The 21,033-nt window shown below is 45.0% G+C and overlaps 1 protein-coding gene across 1 annotated transcript in view; it reads left to right on the forward strand.

Annotated features, from left to right (window-relative positions):
• wdpcp (WD repeat containing planar cell polarity effector) overlaps positions 1-8,257 on the forward strand; it is a gene marked incomplete at its 5' end in the record, with an annotated part of 96,269 nt that extends 88,012 nt beyond the window's left edge. Inside the window, 3 exons of the mRNA XM_083650468.1 lie at positions 3,733-3,824; positions 6,045-6,076; positions 6,232-8,257. Coding sequence (XP_083506594.1) covers positions 3,733-3,824; positions 6,045-6,076; positions 6,232-6,282 — 175 coding nt within the window. The 3' untranslated portion in view covers positions 6,283-8,257. The remainder of the gene's footprint in view (positions 1-3,732; positions 3,825-6,044; positions 6,077-6,231) is intronic.
• Positions 8,258-21,033: the final 12,776 nt, after the last annotated feature.

Consider the following 21,033-nt stretch of genomic DNA (forward strand, 5'->3'; position numbering starts at 1 on the left):
TAAAAAGGCACTTTTGTTCTTTTCATCCTCATCGGCTTTTCATGCCTGTTTGGCTGTAACACTGATGACTCTGCCCCCTCTTCTCTCTCTCTCTGTCTCTCTCTCTCTCTCTCTCTCTCTCTCTCTCTCTCTCTCCACTCTGCTTTCCTCTAAGCCCTCTCCATCCATCCCAAATCCCTTCCTATCGGCCAATTTAAACAAGCCGGGCCCAGAGAGACAGAGAGAGAGAGAGAGAGAGAGAGAGAGAGAGAGAGAGAGAGAGAGAGACAGAGAGAGACAGAGAGAGAGAGAGAGAGAGAGAGAGAGAGAGAGAGAGAGAGAGAGAGAAAGAAAGAGAGAGAGAGAGAGAGACAGAGAGACAGAGAGAGAGAGAGAGAGACAGAGAGAGAGACAGAGAGAGAGAGAGAGAGAGAGAAAGAGAAAGAGACAGAGAGAGAGAGAAACAGAGAGAGAGAGACAGAGAGAGAGAGAGACAGAGAGAGAGACAGAGAGAGAGAGACAGAGAGAGAGAGAGAGGGAAAGAGAGAGAGAGAGACGGAGAGAGAGAGAGATGCTCTGTCCTAAGCTCTTTTTTTAAACAGGAAAAGGAAAGAGAGGTTGAGAAAAAAAGAGTTGTAAAGAGGGTTAGGGTGATTTGGGGTCGTACTAGCCCAGGTCTTTGCCCTAAGAAGAAAGCAGATCCCCACAACACCTCCCCACAAATAGCCACAGAGAGAGAGACACAATGGCATCTGCCTCTTTTTTGTGTGCATGATTCCCCGTTCCTTAAAAAAAATCATATTGAAGCCCCCACCACACCACCCCAGCACCCCACCCCAACCCACCACCCCAGCACCCCACCCCAACCCACCACCCCACCAACCCACCCCACCCCACCCCACCACCCCACCCCGTAATCTGGTCTCCGATGAAGTTTCATTGTTCCTCATGTGAAGCCAGTGACAGCTTAGCCGAGCTGGAGGAGCGGAGGCATTATAGCACACGGGCGTTCTCCCGTTTGGCTCGCCGAGGAGGAGAGGGAGGCGAGCACAATGACGGCTCCTCGCTCCTAAATCCCGACTCCGGAGAAGTGAGAGAGGAGGAGACGGGAATCTGGGAAGCATCCCAACGTTCCTTTGGTGACTGCTGGCCCCTCTCGCTTGTCTCTTAGTCCTCTGCCAGTGGCGTGAGGAAAATGGAGGCTATTCTTATTCTTCGCTGAGCGGTGGCGAAGGCGAAGGAGGCTCGTCGAGAGCGGTCGTGAGCTAAACGTTTACGGTTTACATCTCCGTTTAGACGCTCGGTTGACGAGTCAGTGAGCATCTGACTTTCATTTACTGATTAGAAGACAAGTTTTTGAACCACGACGCCACACCGACACCCCAAACGTAAGCACGGGGCAGTGGTGGCCTAAAGGTTAGAGAAGCGAGCTTGTGACCGGAGGGTCGTCTGTTCAATCCCCCGAACCGGCGGGATCAATCTGGGTGGGGAAAGTGAAAAAGCAGCGCTTACCCCCCCGCCCCCCATTACCACCACCGAGGTGCCCTTGAGCAAGGCCCTTAGCTCCGCCCCTCATTAACACCACCGAGGTGCCCTTGAGCAAGGCCCTTAGCTCCAAGCGCTCCAGTGGACAGCAGATCAGAATGTTGTTGTACTGGTCAGCTTCCATCTGTGAATGTGAACAGGGCGCTCCTGAAAAAAGAGACTTTCCTCCAATTTAGCGCCTGATTTATTTCGACTACTTATGCAAATCAAGTCACAATTCTCCAAATTAGAACACTCGAGGCACAATATAAGTACTGAGTGTTTCTGTCTACAAGGTGAAACACTAATGATCAGCGTCTCACATGGCCCTAAGGGCTAATGTACACCGCCTCCGGAACAGAGGCTCCGGTACGGCTGCGAACAGACCCACACTCATGTCATCTGTCAGACGCATGCGGGATGCCACAAAAATAGAACAGGTGCATAATTTTTCTGTACCGCATCATGTATCGCCCATCACATAACATGGGCGAGAGTCACGCAGCCGCAACGCGTCTGGTGTACATTACCTGTAAGAGGCCCACGATGGTCCACAGGTGTTTCACAGGTGTTTAAATTAAAACCTCAACTGCCAAGATAGACATTCTGAGGAAACAGTGAATAGTTCTTATGTACGTTAAGGTGAAGAGCAGAGGAGAGGAGAATCTAATCCTAGATCATGTGACAATCCATTGATGGCCGTGTTATTCCATGTATTTATAACATTCAAATGTATTTATAACATATGAATAATACATCTAATAAATGACCACACAGGGACACAGCAACTTTCCCCCATGCTTTTTTTCAGTGCCAGAGGGCAGTGCAGGACAGCAGACAGGGAACTCTACATATCAGAAAACAGACTGTATTTCTCCACCAGCTGGAGCCTCAATAGACCAGAATGCAATGCAGCCACAAGGCGTGCTCCTCCCCAATCAAGTCTTTCGGATTTTTCTCCCCAATTGTACTTGCTCCACCCCCTCTGCTGATCTGCGGAGAGACGTAGATTAGCACATGCTTCCTCGGACACATGTGTGGCTTCTTTTCACCTTCCTTACAACGAGGGGTTTCACCAGCAGGACGTACCGTGTGGAGGATCACGCTATTCCACCCAGTTCCTCTCCCACGCCAACTGACCAGAGGAGGCACTAGTGCAGTGTCCAGAGCTCGTACCCCAACTGACCAGAGGAGGCACTAGTGCAGTGTCCAGAGCTCGTACCCCAACTGACCAGAGGAGGCACTAGTGCAGTGTCCAGAGCTTGTACCCCAACCGACCAGAGGAGGCACTAGTGCAGTGTCCAGAGCTCGTACCCCAACTGACCAGAGGAGGCACTAGTGCAGTGTCCAGAGCTCGTACCCCAACTGACCAGAGGAGGCACTAGTGCAGTGTCCAGAGCTTGTACCCCAACCGACCAGAGGAGGCACTAGTGCAGTGTCCAGAGCTTGTACCCCAACCGACCAGAGGAGGCACTAGTGCAATGTCCAGAGCTTGTACCCCAACCGACCAGAGGAGGCACTAGTGCAGTGTCCAGAGCTTGTACCCCAACCGACCAGAGGAGGCACTAGTGCAGTGTCCAGAGCTTGTACCCCACCGGCTTCCCACCCACAGACACGGCCAATTGAACAAGCCGGAATTACCGCTACGGGGAATTGAACCCGGTATTATCTGTTAGGCGAGTGCTTTTACCTCTGCACTACCCAGACCAGCCACAAGGCGTTTTGAGGAAGGGACCAACTCTCACTTTCTCCTGACTTGAAAAACTCTCACCCACCTACTGCTACTTATCTCTCCTCCTACTGAAGGCAACAAGTTCATACTCGTTCACTGGAGGTTATCAAGAGGCATTCTGGGAAATGTGGGAAATCACAAACTTTTTTTCCAACATTGTATTTATTGTTTTCAATGATCACATTTAGACATTTATACAAATGACAATACAAACATCCCATACATAAATAATATATATACATATATATACATAACATATATATAAACATATCCCACCTCCCTCCCCTCCGCCCAATAGCTCAACAGAAAAACAAACAAAGAAACAGACCGACATACAGACTATGATTCTCCTGGGGGCTGACTGGGAAATCACAAACTTAAGCAGTATCAGAGAGTGTATTTTTCATATTCATTTTTGGATTGTAATGTTTGATCTTTAAACAAAATACAACAAGTGTTTCCGAATGTGACCCAGTTCTCTTCTGTTTGGTCCTCAGTGGCGCTGGGAGAACCAATCAGAGGAGGCCGCAGCAGGAGAACATATGTGTCACTCTGAGCGCAGATGCCATCAGGGCATGGAGACAAACAGGTGCGTCTGTCTGTCTGTATCTGTGCCTATTTGTGTTTGATGGTGTGTGTGTGAGAGAGAGTTATCTATAATGCTGGAGTATAGACCAAATCAGCGGGATGTTTACATTTACTTCCAGGTACCCCTGGGTCCACACATTATAATGGCGGTGAACGGCACAAACTGACGTGTTGAAGACAAAAACAGACAAAGAAGACAAAAATGGTTCGTCCGTGTTGTGTTGTTGTTTAATATCATTCATAATAACACTTTCACTAACGTTAGTGGAGACCAGACTAGCTTATTTACCTGTTGGACCAGACCAGAGTAGACTTGACGCTAAATTAAATTAACGTGGCGTCGGTAGCTCTGTCTGTAACGTTAACGAGTCTGCTCTCGCCGAGAAGAGCCTGGTGACGCGAGGTTACGAGTCTGCAAAAAAACAGGGAGTTTGACAGACAAACAAACATTATTAGCTAGCTAACACTACATAAAACAAACACAGAAGAAAGGCTAGATACGTCGGACAAGCATGTTTACCAACCGTTTAACCATTTAAATTGAAAGTAGTCGGCCGAAAACAACGAGAGGGTTTGACAGCATTTATTTGACAACACGCACATTTAAACCTGCCGCCTTCCCCAAGTGGTACCCGGAAGTAAATTTGTTTACATGGTGACGTCACGGTGATTTGGTCTATACTCTTTGGTTAAAGAAAGTCACAATGAAATGAAAAATGTATTCTCCTCATTCAAATTTTCCATATCATAACCTAGTCTATTTAACAATCAAGATAAATTCATCCTGTTACTTGTACTTCTTGCGAAACTGTAACAGTTTTCCACCAATCAAACATCACTTTCATATAAAACCTGCAACTTTACAACCTTCAAAGTGACGTGAATGAACCAAACCACTTCCTTTTCTTAAGACACCAAGGTTGCTGCTGGTGACTCTGGAATTTATGCATTTTGTACAATACAGAATTAGTGACGGCTCAACATCATACTCAATATATGACTCTGAGTCACTTGCCATGGTGGTTCTGGTCCAGTTCTGACCCGTCACTCCCTGCTTAACGCCTCGCCCCAACATCCGCTTTCAAACGGAAGTACGCCATATCACAGAAGCAAGACGCCACGGAAACAGTGCGTCTTTGTAACTTTAAATAAAAACGACTCTTAATGTATCTCTTATCTCTGAACCACCTGCAACAAAGCACATTTACCCTTTCATCAGGTGGCAGCTGATGCTGAGATCCAGCCAATTATAGCCAATCACAGCTTGTAATGCTGGTCATGTGGCTTCCAGGGCCGCCCTGCAACTATTCTCTGGCGACATTGAGTCTGTTTTCTGGGCTCTAAATGTAGCCTGAGTGCTCTCCTCCTCTCCTCCTCGTCCGCTGGTCTCAGATGTCTGAGACCACTAACTGGTCATTTAGGAAAAATACCCATTAGGAAAACATGACTTCTTCTTATTCGCTTTTCTTATTCCCCCCCAATCATCATCATCCTGCTCTCTCTCCATTTTAATAATTCCATTTTTCATGCGATTAGCAATTGTCTCAGTACCAAATCGCTCTGTCATTTGATAATCCGGACTGTAGGCTATTGGAATGGAATTTGCATCGCCGTTTTAAATATCTGTATAAGGCACGCCGGGGTTTTAATGTCAATCATAAACGTATTAGCACACGGCTCAGAGCGAGAGATCGCCATGAGTGACAACGGTTTACATTTGTAACCAACGCGTCCCAACTACTGAGTGAGCATGTAACCTGTTCAGGCATTCTGCGGTGTGCGTGCGCGCGCGCGCGCGTGTGTGTGTGTGTGTGTGTGTGTGCACATGTGTGTGTGCACGTGTGTGTGTGTGTGTGCACGCATGTGTGCACGCATGTGTGTGTGTGTGCGTGTGTGTGTGTGTGTGTGTGTGCACGTGTGTGTGTACGTGTGTGTGTGCACGCGCGCGCGTGTGTGTGTGTGTGTGTGTGTGTGTGTGTGTGTGTGTGTGTGTGTGTGTGCACGTGTGTGTGTGTGCACGTGCATGTGTGTGTGCACGTGCGTGTGTGTGTGTGTGTGTGTGTGTGTGTCTTTGTGCTGTGGGGCTGCCGTGTGTGATTGTGCATGGCTAATGTTTGGTTGTTGTACTTGTTGAAAAGTGTCAAGACTGGTTTATGGGAACGTCTTGACACCTTGAGATTATGATTCGCTTTATCTTCCATCTTTCGCTTTTGTTTTTCAGAAATCGGTTCGGTTGACAGAAATGTGGTGAATGTAAGTTGATCGTTTGGCTTCACTCTGTAGTTCAGCTGGTGAGGCCAGTGGGGAAGATGGTACAATAGTTCAGGAGTATAATTAATAGTAGTCTAATTACAGCTTACTAGAGTCTTTATTGTACTTTTGTGACGTTTCTGTTCATTCTCTTTCAGGAACAAGAAGACCCTGGTACGCTCCATGTGGTTCATTTAGGACTGGTATAAAAACAAAACTTCTCCAATCACTTTCTCCAACTGGACATTCTTTTTTTTCTGATCCCCCCACCCCTTCCGGTTTTCTCCCCAATTGTACTTGGCCAATTTCCCCCCGTGCTGCCCCGCTCGCTGCTCCACCCTCTGCCGATCTGAGGAGAGCCATAGACTAGCACCATGCTTCCTCCGACACATGCGCAGTCACCAGCCGCTTCACCGGCAGGACGTAGCACGTGGGAGGATCACACTATTCCCACCAGTTCCCGACCAACCAGAGGAGGAGCTAGTGCAGCGACCAGGACACACACCCCAAATCCGGCTTCCCACCCGCAGACACCAGCCAATCGTGCCTGTATGGACGCCCAACCAAGCCGGAGGTAACACGGGGGCGCGAACCTGCAGGACATTCATTTTTCATCTACATGTTTAGACCCTATGTAACCTTTGTGATTCATTGCCTCTACTGTTGCCTGGGTGGGAATTTTCCTAACATTGTACAGAACTGCAGATGTTTGATCCATGAATGAATATCTGGTATTTAGTTTTGCATTGTCAGCTTTGACAGCGAGTTGTACATTTCAGACCCGAAAGCTGAAAGCAGTGTTTGCTAAACTCAAAGCGTTTATTGTAGGACATTTCATAATATGTATATGAAATTTCAAAAAGTAAGTCTTGCCTTCACAAAATGACATAATGACAAACCTTGCCATTAATCGCGCTGAAAAAAGAAAGATTTCTACTATATTTCCATCAGCAGTGATATTGAATGTTCCAGGTTTACTCTGTGTGTGTACTGTATTATGTGCGTGTATGTGTGTGTGTGCGTTTGTGCATATGTGTGTGTGCGCGTGTGTGTGTGTGTGTGTGCGTGTGTGCGCCCGTGTGTGTTGGCCGAGATTACGGGCCACAGTTTTATTCATGAACAGGAGCCAAGCAGCGAGTTTAAAGCGTGGCGCGGAGCCCCTTTCCTGAACAGCAGCCATCGGCGTGTCAGAGCTGTCGACGCGCGGCGCTCACCGGCTAATCTGACAGCGCCGCGCGAGCCCTAATCCCTCACTGTATCCTAATCTATTTACTTTGCATTCTAAGAGGATTTCCACCAAAAAATATACAAGAAGCGATGTTGGAAATGGACAGAAGATCAGCGAGGATGCTTTTCTGCTCCCCTTTTTTGTGTGTGGGTTTGTTTTGTTAGCTTTTCAAAAAAAAATCATTGTATGTTTTTTGGAGAGTCAATCCCCTGCGAGAGGGATGGGTGAAAGGAATTACATTTCTGACTGATACTAATACTTTTCTTATGTAAACATCAGGATGTTATATTTCCTCTGCGATGATACAGTCACACAGCAGAGAAGTGGCATCTGTCGCTGCATTTAGTGGATCTCTTGACACGTTGGTAATTGACAAAGCAAGGCCGTATTATCTGCTGATTGTTTGACTTGACAGCTTGAATAAAAGCTGCAAAATTGCTTAACAGCCGAGCACAAGTTCCTCCCATCCCGCTGATGGCCGACACATATTATAGCATTTTTGACATGCAAACAGTTAAATCTCTTAATTCATAATGCAGCAAACAGGGTTCCTACACAAGTCTGGAATTTGATTTTAGTATTTTCCAGGTCTTGAAAAGTATGGAAAAAGGAAAAGAGTGTATGGAAAAAATATTTGTTTCAGTGTTTGTACGGTTTTGTATTGTTCAAGCACCGTAATAGATATGGAAATAACTGTATGTTGATGTGTCTGATAATCCCATGTGGGATGGGTCATGTAAATTGTCCTGACACGTAAATAAAATTTTCATTCATTCATTCATTCATTCATTCATTCATTCATTCATTCCAGACTATTGTCTATTGCAGTGTTTCCCAAAGACTGGGTCGGGACCCACAGGTGGGTCGCAGGAGATCTTTTTTGGGTCGCCAAATACATTTGCAAAATGTCTTCCACAGTCTTGTGTTTAAAATGTGTCTATTGTTTTACTGAGATTCTCCACCTAAATGCATTTATTGGGTTTCATTCATAAAGTATTTGACATGTTTATGTTTTCAATAATGTGCGTAAAACAAAGTTATAACATACCAAATGTTTAACCAAATGTAAAGCTGATGCGGAAATGGCAATAAAGAATTATCAGGAAAGTTCATGTATGCACAAATTTGCTCTTCTCACGATTTATAGATAAGACCTATTGTGAATTCATGGTGATTTGTCATTTTTAAAAAGTGGGTCCCAGAAAGAAAAAATTGGGAACCACTGGTCTATTGTGACTATCTGACTATTCATTTTTCTAACTAATACAATTCTGAAGACAGACAAAATACATTGATAATACAAGCAAGTGTTTTATCATGGTATCAGAATGTAACATACATGTTAACAGTTGGATTTTAAAACCAGTTAAATGAGTTACATAATAAACATCTAGCTGTATTCCCAACCCGGTCTCACTCCCGGGGAGTCAAAATACACCGATTTGCCACGCCCCCCTCAGCGTCATTATTGCTGACGCGCAGTGTTGGGGAGTAGTGAACTACATGTAGTTGAACTATGTAGTTGAACTACATTTTGTAGTAGCTTGCTGGTAGTTCAACTACATTCATATTTGCGTAGTGAGTCAAGTAGTTAAACTACTTTTTGGTCATTTTGGTGTAGTTTAACTACTCAAACTACAAACTACAATTTTGGGCAATAAAATGAAAAGAACAACAGGCACGGCTGCAGGATTTTTTCTAAGGGGGGGGATCGGGAGAGGCTAGACCAATATGTGGGGGTGCTAAGAAAATAGTCGATTTTCATGACTTCAAAGTTACGCACGTTTGGTGTGGGAGAAGGCAAGAGCTGTAAAAACGGAACTTGACAACAAAAACATTCACACATTGGAGGTTGGCCCCCTAGTTCCAGGTAGCGATATTTTTTTTCGGATGATGGCGAAGGCTGGAGGCACCCTCTCTGCCTGTGATTGGCCTAGCATCAAAAGTTCATCCAATCACATTCGCTTGGCTATCCTGCGTCTCTTTCTACAGTCTGTGGTCAGACAGACAGCAGTTTTGCTTGCTAGCCTAGACACTGTGTGTTTATGTTTTTGATATAGTCTGGTCTCTGTTTTATAATGCTGCCGCTACTCTTGGCAGTGCACGTATGTAGCCTACAGACAAATAAAAAAGAAAAGATAAAAGATTAATGAGAATTGATCAAGGGTTATATAAAAACAGTGTCAATGCCCATTTACTCATTCTAACACAAGAGTGACATGTATTTTAATTGAAATATGTATCAGTTTGTGACGTTTGCCCAGCCCTTCATTGGGAAATGCAGCTTTATGGAGTGGGATCACGTGGAGATGGTCTTCAGAAACTTTGATGAGATTGACAGTAAGTAAACATTGTTTCAGATACATGGTGTAGTTGTGGAAAAGTGTGTGTGAGTTTGGAAGAGGAGTGCACCACTAGGTGGAGACATGCATCAATAGCAGTGTTGATTTCGTAGACGAAAACTATGAGGAAAAATGAAGTTAAACATCTGTGTCTGTATTGCACCTTCAAACCTTAAAACAATTCCAGAATAACAGATTAATATATCTTTACAATAAGTTTGGAAATTCTAATGAATAGTTACGGTTTTCTTTGACTAAGATGAGATGAAAATACTTAGACACTTAGTTGACGAAAACTTGACTAAATAAAATCAGGATGAGGTTGACTAAATATGATAAGAGCTTAAGAGAAAGTGGATTATAGCTCACTCAGATAAACATGTAAATGTTGTGTGATATGCAAAGGTTGTTGGTTCAATCCCAGCCTCAGGCAATTTTTTAAAAAGTACTCACATTATAAGCTGCAGCAGTGATCCTTCTTTATCATCACCAGTAGTTTGAACACTGATATAAATAAGCTGATGAAGGAGACTAGTCAGTCCCTGACTCTAGCTCAACTCACTGGTACAAATCTCACCTGTCTCACTCTTTATGCTCTGTGTTATTGTCAGTGTGAATACAGTGTGTAGAAATCAGAAGCTTAACAACCAACAGCTCATAGCTCAGTCAGCTGAGCGGCTGTGTGTCACTGTCTCTGTCTGACAGGTACACTGTTGGTTCGATTCCTGATGGAGGAGACATATTACAGCACTGCCCTGTCTTTAACATCACCAGCGTAGCGCCTCCTACAGGCAGATACACAGAGCGACACAGCGCCTCCTACAGATCCACTGAAATGGACAGACTGCAAAGAGATCCAGACATGTCATATACTGAGTCTAGAGCAGTTTTTCAAAAAGTTATTTTTTCAAGACGACACAACCAGAACAGTTACATAAAACATATTTCCGATGTCAGTAAAATTTCAGCTCTCTGTGGTTTTCTGTCTCATAACCCTCTGCTCATGTCTCTGCAGAGGTCAGGGGGGGCGAACAGCCCCCCCCTTAGATCCAGGCAGTGCCAGCGGAACGGGATTAGAACCCACAACCTCTGGCCCCAGTGTCACTGTGTGTATTATTCCTTCACACCACCAGCTGCCCTTCACACTCACAGCTCTTCTCCGGGCGCTCTTGTCTCTTCCCTCTGCCTGTCATTATTCAAAACTGACTGAGGCTCGAACCCACGACCGCAAAAGTGGCCAAGGTCTCAATATTGCCGGGCAGCAAGCCTACTCTCTGTGCCACCAAGTCAGACTGATTGACTGAGGTTTTCTCAGGGCTTTAAATGACTCTTTCCTCTGGCTGTTGACATTCAAAACTGACTGAGGATCGAACCCACAACCTCAAAAGTCACTGTGGCTCAAACCCACAAGCACCAAACTGCTAGACAGCAACCCAACTCTCTGAGCTAGCCAGCCATAGTGATTAAGACTAGACGATTAAAGTATAGTCTTTATGCATCTTAAAATATGTTTTGAAGAGCCCCTTTAAGTTGAATAGTATTTGAATTATATTTATATGACGTGAGTTTCTATTCGCCTTGCACAGAAAACCTTTTACTTTTATACTTGAGTACATTTCAGAGCCTGTACTTTTTTCCTTTTACTTGAGTAATTAAGTTGAATCAGTACTTCTGCTTTACCAGTCTTTTTTTACACAAATAACTGTACTTCTACTTAATCAGAGCAACAACGTGATTAAATTTGGAATGACAAGAAAAAATGACACGTCTGTGCAATAGGCTAAGTAGGCCTAAATAACTCAGATTTGCAATTGTAATGTTCCATATAATGAAGTATCTCATGCTTGTTGATTTAATGATTGTTTTGCAGCTGCTGCTCACGTTTGAGATACTTCTGGCCTGGAAAGAAGGTGGGAGCAGCCGAGTACAGTCAGCCAATCAGAGGCAGAGAGGGGCGGGTCATGCCTTCGCCTAGCCTTCACCATCATGGGAAAAAAATATCGCTTCCAGGTAGTGGTGGTGGAGCAGGAATCGACCCAGCCACCCGCTGGCTTTTTCACTCTTTCCTCTGGCTGTCTCTGTTCAAAACTGACCGAGGCTTGACCCCACAACCTCAAAACTGACCGAGGCTTGACCCCACAACCTCAAAACTGACCGAGGCTTGACCCCACAACCTCAAAACTGACCGAGGCTTGACCCCACAACCTCAAAACTGACCGAGGCTTGACCCCACAACCTCAAAACTGACCGAGGCTTGACCCCACAACCTCAAAACTGACCGAGGCTTGACGCCACAACCTCAAAACTGACCGAGGCTTGACCCCACAACCTCAAAACTGACCGAGGCTTGACCCCACAACCTCAAAACTGACCGAGGCTTGACCCCACAACCTCAAAACTGACCGAGGCTTGACCCCACAACCTCAATACTGCAGGCCAGCAATCAAACCCTCGGAGCCACTGGGTCACACTTTTTAAGACAGGTTTTTCTCAGAGCATTTCACTGGTTCCTCTGGCTGCCGCCGTTTAAAATTGACTGAGGCTCAAACCCATTACCTCAAAAGTGACGGAGGCTTGAACCCACAAGCTCAACACTGCAGGGCAGTAATCCAACTCTCTGAGCCACTGGGTCACACTTGTTAGGACAGGTTTTCTCAGAGCTTTTCAGTCTTTCGTCTGGGTGTCCATTTCCATAACTCTGACTGAGTCTCACACGGTCAAGTCATTTCTGTCACAGCTTTTCAGTCGTCACTTGAGAAGTTCTGCATAGTCCAAGCTTTCACTGAGGCTCAAACCCAAAACCTCAAAATTGTGGTGTGTGGCCATAGGTGTCATTTACAATGGGGACATGTCCCCACAAAGTGACACCCTTGGTGTACTCAGATGTCAAATACGGTCTGACAGAGAATTCTGGAAATTTGAGTTGGGAAAAGTATGGAATTTTGAAATGGAAAAATGTGTAGGAACCCTGAGCAAACAACGTACGAGACCAAAGACTCTCCTCAGTCACCCTTTAAGCAATTAAGTCGGCTTTGTAAAATCATAGTTATATGCTGTTTAAAATGTGGCCAGCAGCTTCATTGTAAAGCATGACATGATGCCACCTGAGATGACTTGCAGAGATAGGCTTATTAGTGCTATTAACATACTGCGAGCTGTGAAACGGCCTTGTTAACATGTTGGAAACGAATCCAGCCTCGGGCACTCGGCATCATCCAGGTGATCTGGTTCTTCCTCTGTGCAACAGCTGTGTGGAGGCCTTAGCACGTCTAATGATGCCATTGATTGGACTGATACTGCTTCCCTCTGGGGGGGGGGGGGGGGGGTCTGCATGTTTGATGGGTTTGGTGATTGGTTCACTGATACCCACAGGTCCAGTCCCCAAAACAGTAGAGACTAATGTGTCAGGAGCATTCAAAACAACATAGAGAGATAGAAGTGTTCTCAATTGATAGGAGGAATCAGGTTACTGGAAAAATAACAGAGCAGTGTTAAGTTTCTTTTCATTTCGATGTCAGGGAATGAGGATTACTTTCCAAGAGCATCACACCACAATAGCTTCTAGGCGCCTGGGTGGTGTTAGCGGTCTGTTCCCTCGCCTAACCAACACGAGGGCCGCAGGTTCGACCCCCCGTTGTTGTTAGTTAGTACCGGCTTGGTTGGGCGTCCCTACAGACAGGCTGTGTCTGTGGGTCGGAAGCCAGACAAGGTTATGTGTCCTGGTCACTGCCGCTAGCACCTCCTCTGGTCGGTCGGGGTGCCTGCTTGGGGGGAGGGGAACTGGGGGGGATAATGTGTTCCTCTGCATGTGTTACAGTAACTTACAGCCATCCGGTGAAACTCCTCACTGTCAGGTGAAAAGAAGCCGGTGGCGACTCCACATGTATCGGAGGAGGCATGCGAGAGTCCACACCCTCCCCAGATCGGCAGAGGGGGTGGAGCAACCACCGGGACCGCTGAGGCAGGGAAAATTGGCCAAGAACAAATGCGAGAAAGGGGGGGGAATCAATCAATTATTTTGCACCACCTGCTGCACCACCTGTGTAATGAATCTCTGTTTTTCGCTTTCTGACCAAACCGCAAAGAGAAAAATAGCTATATCTCAAAACAATATGATTAGTTAAAGTCAGAGTAAGGGATAAGGAATTTTGGGTGAAGTTTGGTTTATACTCAACTTTAGGTGAAAATTACGACTGTTTCTGAATCTGCAGCTGAGCCACAAAGTAACAACCAGCATTTTATTAGCAGTGCAGACAGCCATGAGTATGTTTTGCATGTGCTAAAGGTCAAAGGTCATGAGTAGGGGGTAGATTTCATATAAATAATCACACCCCATATGCTCTTTTTATTTTATCCCCCCACCCCCCAATTGTACTTAGCCAATTCCCCCTGCTGTCCCGGTCGCCGCCCCACCCCCTCTGCCAATCTGGGGAGAGCCGTAGACTAGCACCATGCTCCCTCCGATACATGTGCAGTTGCCAGCTGCCTCTTTTCACCTAACAGCGGGGAGCTTCACCGGCAGGACGTAGCCAGTGGGAGGATCACGCTATTCACCCACCAGTTCCCTTCCGCCCTGAACAGGCGACCCCGACCGACCAGAGGAGGCGTCTGTGCAGCGACCAGGGCGCCATTCCGGCTTCCCACCCGCAGACACAGCCAAGCGTGCCCTGTATGGATGCCCGACCAAGCCGGAGGTAACACGGGGGTGCAAACCTGCGACCCTCATGTTGGTATAGGCAGGGAATCTACCGCTACACTACCCGGACGCGCCACACCCCATATGCTCTTAAATGACTCTCAGTCCACTTCTGTACCAGCAAACCTCTTGTGGTGACAGGAGATAAACGCTGCTGTCACTTTTCTCAGTTCCACCACTCGCGCCGTCGCTGCTCTCTGGCTCGGTAGGGGAGAGTAATTTGTGAATGAAGTACGAATGCTTCACTTACTGAATAGAGAGATGTGGAGAACAATTCAGACAGAGAACCAGTGAGACGTGGAGACAGGATCTTTAGAGTTGGGAAGTGCTGGTGCCTGGAGGCCAACAAGTCTCCGTTGAAAGTGTTCCAGCGCCGTGCGGAGAGACAAGTTGTGACTTGGGATGAGAGTCCTCCACATCCTTTCCTGATGAGATAACACAGAACCCTTTTGTCAAATACCTTCTCACCCCGTCCCTCCTCTCGCTGACGCAACGCATCTACATGATTGTTAAGGGAAGCGAGGAAGTAATGAGGAATGCAACAACAACAAAATGCAGGACCACGGTCGTCTCCTGTTAGATAGGAGGAGTGGGAGGTCTGTCTCCACTGTGGTGCTATCACCATCTTGTCTCATTTGTGATCAGCTGCTTCAAAGGAGGAAGGAAGTATTCGACCGCTGAATTGACCTTAGAACTGCTTCCTCTGGGTCGGAGAAAAGGCTTTGTGCCTTGCCAGATCTGTTAGTGATAGGATACCTATCCTATCTGGCAATACTGTCATACTCTTACTGTACAGGATCCAGTTCGGCCCATCGGTCACCTTATCCAATGTGAGAGGCACCTAAATCATCTCAGTATCTCTGGTGCACATGCAAACTGCTTTAGCATACGGTAACTGTACTAGTACTACTAGCATTATGATTATTCAAAGTATGAGAAAGACCTTTCAGTAATCCAAAGTTAATATTGTTTTTATTCTGTCGCTTGTCGATTTTTAACTTTTGAAAACAAAAGCTTCATTATTCATTATAAAGATTTTAAGGGTTAATTGCTATGCTGACAACAGAAATCTGGACATTAAGGTCATTAAGTCCATCACAGTTGCTTGACAACTGGCTGTAGCCTAAAAACTCAATGTTGTTGTTGAATTCATAAAATGTGACGACTTCCCTAATATAAAAGCAATTAATTAAACCCAAATGATTCAAACAATCCCTGAGTAACCTCCCCGTTTGCAGCAAGGTGACGGAGATGGAGGAGGAGACCAGTGCTTTGGTCCTTGCTGCTCACCAAATATGACATAAACATGGCTGCTACTCTGCTCTAAAAGTGCTCAAATTCTCGCTGGAACGGAGATCTCCAGGTAGTGCAAAAGCATTCGATTTGTCCCCCACCAAAGGGGGAACTAATGGGTTGGTCTCCATCCGTTAGTTAGTCACACTGTAATGTTGACTTTGTGCCGCTAGGGGGGCGGCATTGACAATGGATGGGCGTGATATATACAATGTGGAGCACACCCAAAAAAGAGTTGTGAGGCGCAGACTATAGCGAAACATCAAAATAAAGAAACTCAAAATATATCCTCTGCTGTGTTTTAACGATGAAGACATTCTGCAGAAACGCATTGGATTGAATGAATGGGACTGACCCAAGGGTGGAACTACATCAGTGCGGGGGACAACATGCTTACTATTTGCTTGTTTTGTCTAGTTTTATTGTAATTCTTTGGCAAGTTTAGAAGCATACCGTTAAAATGTATGAATCATCCACACTTAGAGCTGGTAAAAGTTCTAATTTTCACACTTCTAGAATAATGCTAGTTGCATGTTAGCATGCGGACCGAACTCGGCTATCTACCGGATTTGGAGACACAGAGATGAGTTTGGCGCCAATCCTCTGATGATCACAATCACATATCAGGCAAGATTGTGTGGGGGGCCAAACCCCCCAAAAAGTCGGTATCGTTCTTTAAGTCGCCGCCGTCAAACGTCACCAAACAAAGGAATTGAAGGGAGTTCGGAGTCACATTGAGCGTGTCAGAGCTCGGCTGTGTCGGCCTGGCTGTGCGCTGGGCCGGGCTAAACCTATGCAAACCCACCAGGAATTTCATGAATGCTCTCAGTGCCTTGTGTCATAGGGGTGACTAAGCTGCTTTGGCTATATTGGTTGCCTGGACTCAACTGTGAAATCCCCTCATGGGAACCAATGCTATTTTCACCTTCTGTGAGTTGGGATGAGGCGGATTCAAGAGGGTTGTTTTGGTGGCTTTATTCTGGGTTTTTTTAAGATCGTGTCGCGGCACGCACCTGTAGCTACATCGCCGCGCGCGGCGTGTACGGGACGCGCTAATCTTTCGCCAGTCTACATTTCAAAACGCCCTTTTGTCACCGGACGAAAACGAGTCTTCGAGGGGGAAAATAAACGCCGCACGAAACACTTAAACCACCGACAGCAATTATAGCGATTTGATTGTCGTGCCCAGACTTCATGGGCATATTAAACAAAACAAGACGCGAGAGACGAGGAAAGAGCCTTGTCTGACAAAAGCCGAGAAACCGGAGCTGGCAGCCCGGACTACACCCATGTCGGTGTACAGTTGACCCCGGGTTAACCTCGCAGGTAAATCTAATAATCCTCCCCTGTATCACCTCTCACTGCTCATACCGGCCTATGAACACACGGGGATGCCAAGGTCTGGCGACAGTCAATGAAAGACAAGTGTGTGTTTTTCTGCATGTGTGTTTTGCCCTCCATGGAAAAGGAAGTCAAGACAACAGCCCCAGCATGCAGGCGGCTATCAGTGCATCTCCTGCTCCTTTGGATCCGTCTGTCTGTCTTTTTCTCTCTCTCTCGGTCTCTTTCTCACACCGATGCAAATCACAACCACTCATGCAAAAATTGTCCAGCACAGTTCCAGTTCACTTCCTGGACAAGTTGTGCGCAAAATGTCAGCAGGTATTTGAACCTCGGTTACCAGTCTGCCTGCATTCACACACACACACACACACACACACACACACCTTCCTTCGCAGATGAGAGGGAGAGAGACGGAGGTCAGTAGTTCATGGGCGACGCGGCGCGATCGATCGGCCTTTGGAACCGGCGATCGAGGAGGGAGTTCGAAGTTTAAACGCCGATCACACACATGTGCGCACGCGAGGGTTAGACTGGTACAGTGTGTTGGTAAAAAAAATTGGTTGGTAAAATATCTGCCTTTTGTTGAATAGTTCCCCCAAAATGAAAATGACAGGTGAAGTTTGTCCATATAACACACATGCTGCTCCAACTCCATATAAAAACTGCAGAAATATTCACTCGACATTGTTACTTTTGTTTTCGCTGCTCAGCTGTATAGACGGTTTTCACGAAATGGTCATGGCATGAGGGTGAGTAGATGGCATCATTTTCATTTTTGGGGGAACTATTCCTTTAAATATTGGATATCTGGTGCCTCCACGATATGATGGAGATTCCTCCATGATCACAGCTGAATGAAACAACCTGTAAAAGCTTCCATCAAGCTGTTTTCATTATTTTTATTCGTTTAATTGTTGAATAAAGTCTTTTTGTAAATTAATTGTTCTAAATAGTCTAAATAGTCAAATTCGGGTGGAAACATGGAATACTTTGTCTTCTTTTTTTTTTAAGATGTTGAATATCGGCACAGAATATCGGTTATTATGGGATTCAAAGGTCCATATTTTTCGAACCCACACACACACAAAATATTCTCAAAAGCACTCCGAGAATTTGGACCCTTATGGCAAATAAATAGTGTTGCGTGACAAACTGTGCTGTTAGCCTGTTTGATTAGATTACATCGAGACACTTGATCACTGCTAAAGCTCCTTAGCTCCTCCCACACTCACGAAGTCACACAGTTCAGGCCGGGCCATGTTGGAAACACTCTGGTGTCACAACATCACACCAGGCATATCACTATCACAACAACTATTTTTAAACAAATTGTAACTTGGAAGGAAATTTACTTTCAGGTGGTTTAGCCTGATTAGTCTGCATCAGTTGGTCTGTTTTCTAGCTTTAATACAAGGTGTGTGAGAAATGAAAAGGATGGTTTGGATGGATGGTTTGATAGTAAGCTATCCAGTAAAAAAGACAGTTATTTGTGCTTATTGTAAATAGTACTTTAGTAAAGTCCCTGAACTGAAGCAAGGATTTGTGTTGAATAAATCGTTTGAAAATTTCCTTCCAGGAGCATGAAAGTTGTTGCTCCAATGAGGACAGAGGTGCACTTTAATATGTCATTTTAGTGCTAATCCTAAGTCGTTAAAAGTTTAAAGAAGCCGGTTTGGTTGTATTGAAAACTCTCCATCTATAAGTCACATAAGTGAACTAAATATTAATGTATCAAAAGTCAAAACTGATTTTGAGGTATACATATTCTATGTTATATATGTTTCGTTATGAATGACCCATTTAATTGAAAAATTAATAAATAAAGTATACTAAATGTGTATATTCTAAAATACTTGCATCCTCACTGCAAAACGTGTTTTTCGATGTGTGCTCAGTTTTCCTCATCAAAAGATGGATGAAACCCTTTGCTGGAATATAGGTTACATTTAGTTTATTTTTGCCCAAATTTAAATTTCACAATCAACATACAAGTATGACCATCTGCAAATTCTCCATCACCATCAACTCATCACATGTTCATGTCCTGCAGCTTCGGGGAATTCTTATCATATATTGTCCAATCCGTTTAGAGGAGCAAAATAAAACCAAACGTCCTGTCTTGCATTGTATGGAAGAATTTAGAATGAAGATTTTCATTACAACCCAAAACACAAAATGGCATAAATCGAACTGTATAGTTTAAAAAGAAGCTTGAAGCTTGAAGCTTCTGCCGAGTCTTTAATAGCAAGTAATCAAGAAAATGTAATTCTTAATAATTACAAACTTAACAGAAATTGTGTTTGTTCAGCAAAACGTGCAAGAATTGTGACAGATGACTTTGAAGAACGAAATTATTTACATGTTATAAAACTTTTCTGTATTTCGATAATCTAATCGAATTGTTTGCCCCCCCCCCCTCAATGTTCTGTAGTATAGAATATGCATCATTGTAATGTTGTATTGGACAAATCTGTTTAATCATAGCCTTGTAGTGCATTCCAGCTTGAATTATAACAGCAATAGCCTATATAGCAGGATAAAATATAGCTGATCAATAATAATGTAGCCTATAATATAGCAGCCATATCAAGCCGTTTGTTCTCTCAGCTTAATTAATGAGGTACAGTTTAATAAATGTTGCTCCAAGGCTAAAAAGCAATCCATCAAAAAAGCAATATTGTATAGCAAGTGTGAAGTTTGCCTCGTGTGAAGGCCAGAGGCAAGTTTTCATCATATAGCCTACTGTATATATTTTTTATTCCGTTGTCAATTTGATCCAAATTCCACCAACGCAAACTGAAGTGAATCCGTTTGGGCTAAATTGTTGATCTATTTTCTTTGATTTATCTAATTCGTTTTATTTGTCCAACTCCTGTGGCAGGGCCAAGAGTGCAAAATCTCCTACAAAAAATCTGACATTGTTTGTGTCTGTCTGTCTGTCTGTCTGTCTGTCTGTCTGTCTGCCTGCCTGCCTGCCTGTCTGTCTGTCTGTCTGTCTGCCTGCCTGCCTTTCTGTCTGTCTGTGTGCCTGCCTGTCTGTCTGTCTGTCTGCCTGCCTGCCTGTCTGTCTGCCTGCCTGCCTGTCTGTCTGTCTGTCTGTCTGTCTGTCTGTCTGTCTGTCTGTCTGTCTGTGTGCCTGTCGTGTGTCAACACGGGTAAGATATAAGAGGAAATCTGTCTTTCTTTTAGCATCATTTTGCCAGGCGAACCAGCTGAAAACCGCTTCAATTGCCTGCATGGTTTCTTCTGTCTCCGTGCTGTTTGAAGGTGAGCAGGTGTCTCATGAGCCCCTCTGGATCTCTCCAACTCCTTTAAGCAATGATTGTTTGCAAATGTTTGTTTGATGCAAATCCGACAAATCCGCCGCTGTTTGTGGACACTCGCCGCGCCTTTTGCGCGTCTTGGCGCAAACATGTTTAATGTCCTGCTTGGCAAAGATATTTATTCAGCTGCTGCGGGGCTGCGCGTTCATTTACATAGAGAGAAAACACGCTGTTGGCTGCATGGCCGCACAGTGCGCACACACCAGCTCAGCCACTCCACACAAAGGTACATTAAGCCTGAATGATTATAAAGGCCTGTATCGATAAGGCTGATGACTGAATCGGGCTGGTGTGTGGGTTATTATCGATATGATCAGTGGATCCCATCGGGGGTCCGAGGACTCCATGGGGGGCCAAAGGAGGTTCCAATGGACAATATTAACGAATGATTTAATTTTACACAATATTAGAGAATAAGAATGACTAATGATATTGTTATTTATATAACAATTCTGGGACAAATGGGTCTGTGGCGTAATAATGTCTATCATTGTGATATATTGATGCGAGAGGTCCTCCACGGCCCACTAGATGAAGCTCTGACTGAGGCCAGTGGTTGAGAAACACTAGAAGACTGTTGGCTAAAGCGAAAAGGCGAGGAGGCAGCCTAAATTTGTTTCGTTTTAATTTTTCACAAGGACGGTTCATTTACATGAGGTAAAATCAGGTTTGGGATCAGTGTTTGCTGTCAGCGCGGCCTTCACTGCTCAAACAAGCTCGTCCAAAACAACCTT

Source organism: Poromitra crassiceps (genome assembly GCF_964638095.1).
Source record: "Poromitra crassiceps genome assembly, chromosome: 14".
NCBI classification, from domain to species: Eukaryota; Metazoa; Chordata; class Actinopteri; order Beryciformes; family Melamphaidae; genus Poromitra; species Poromitra crassiceps.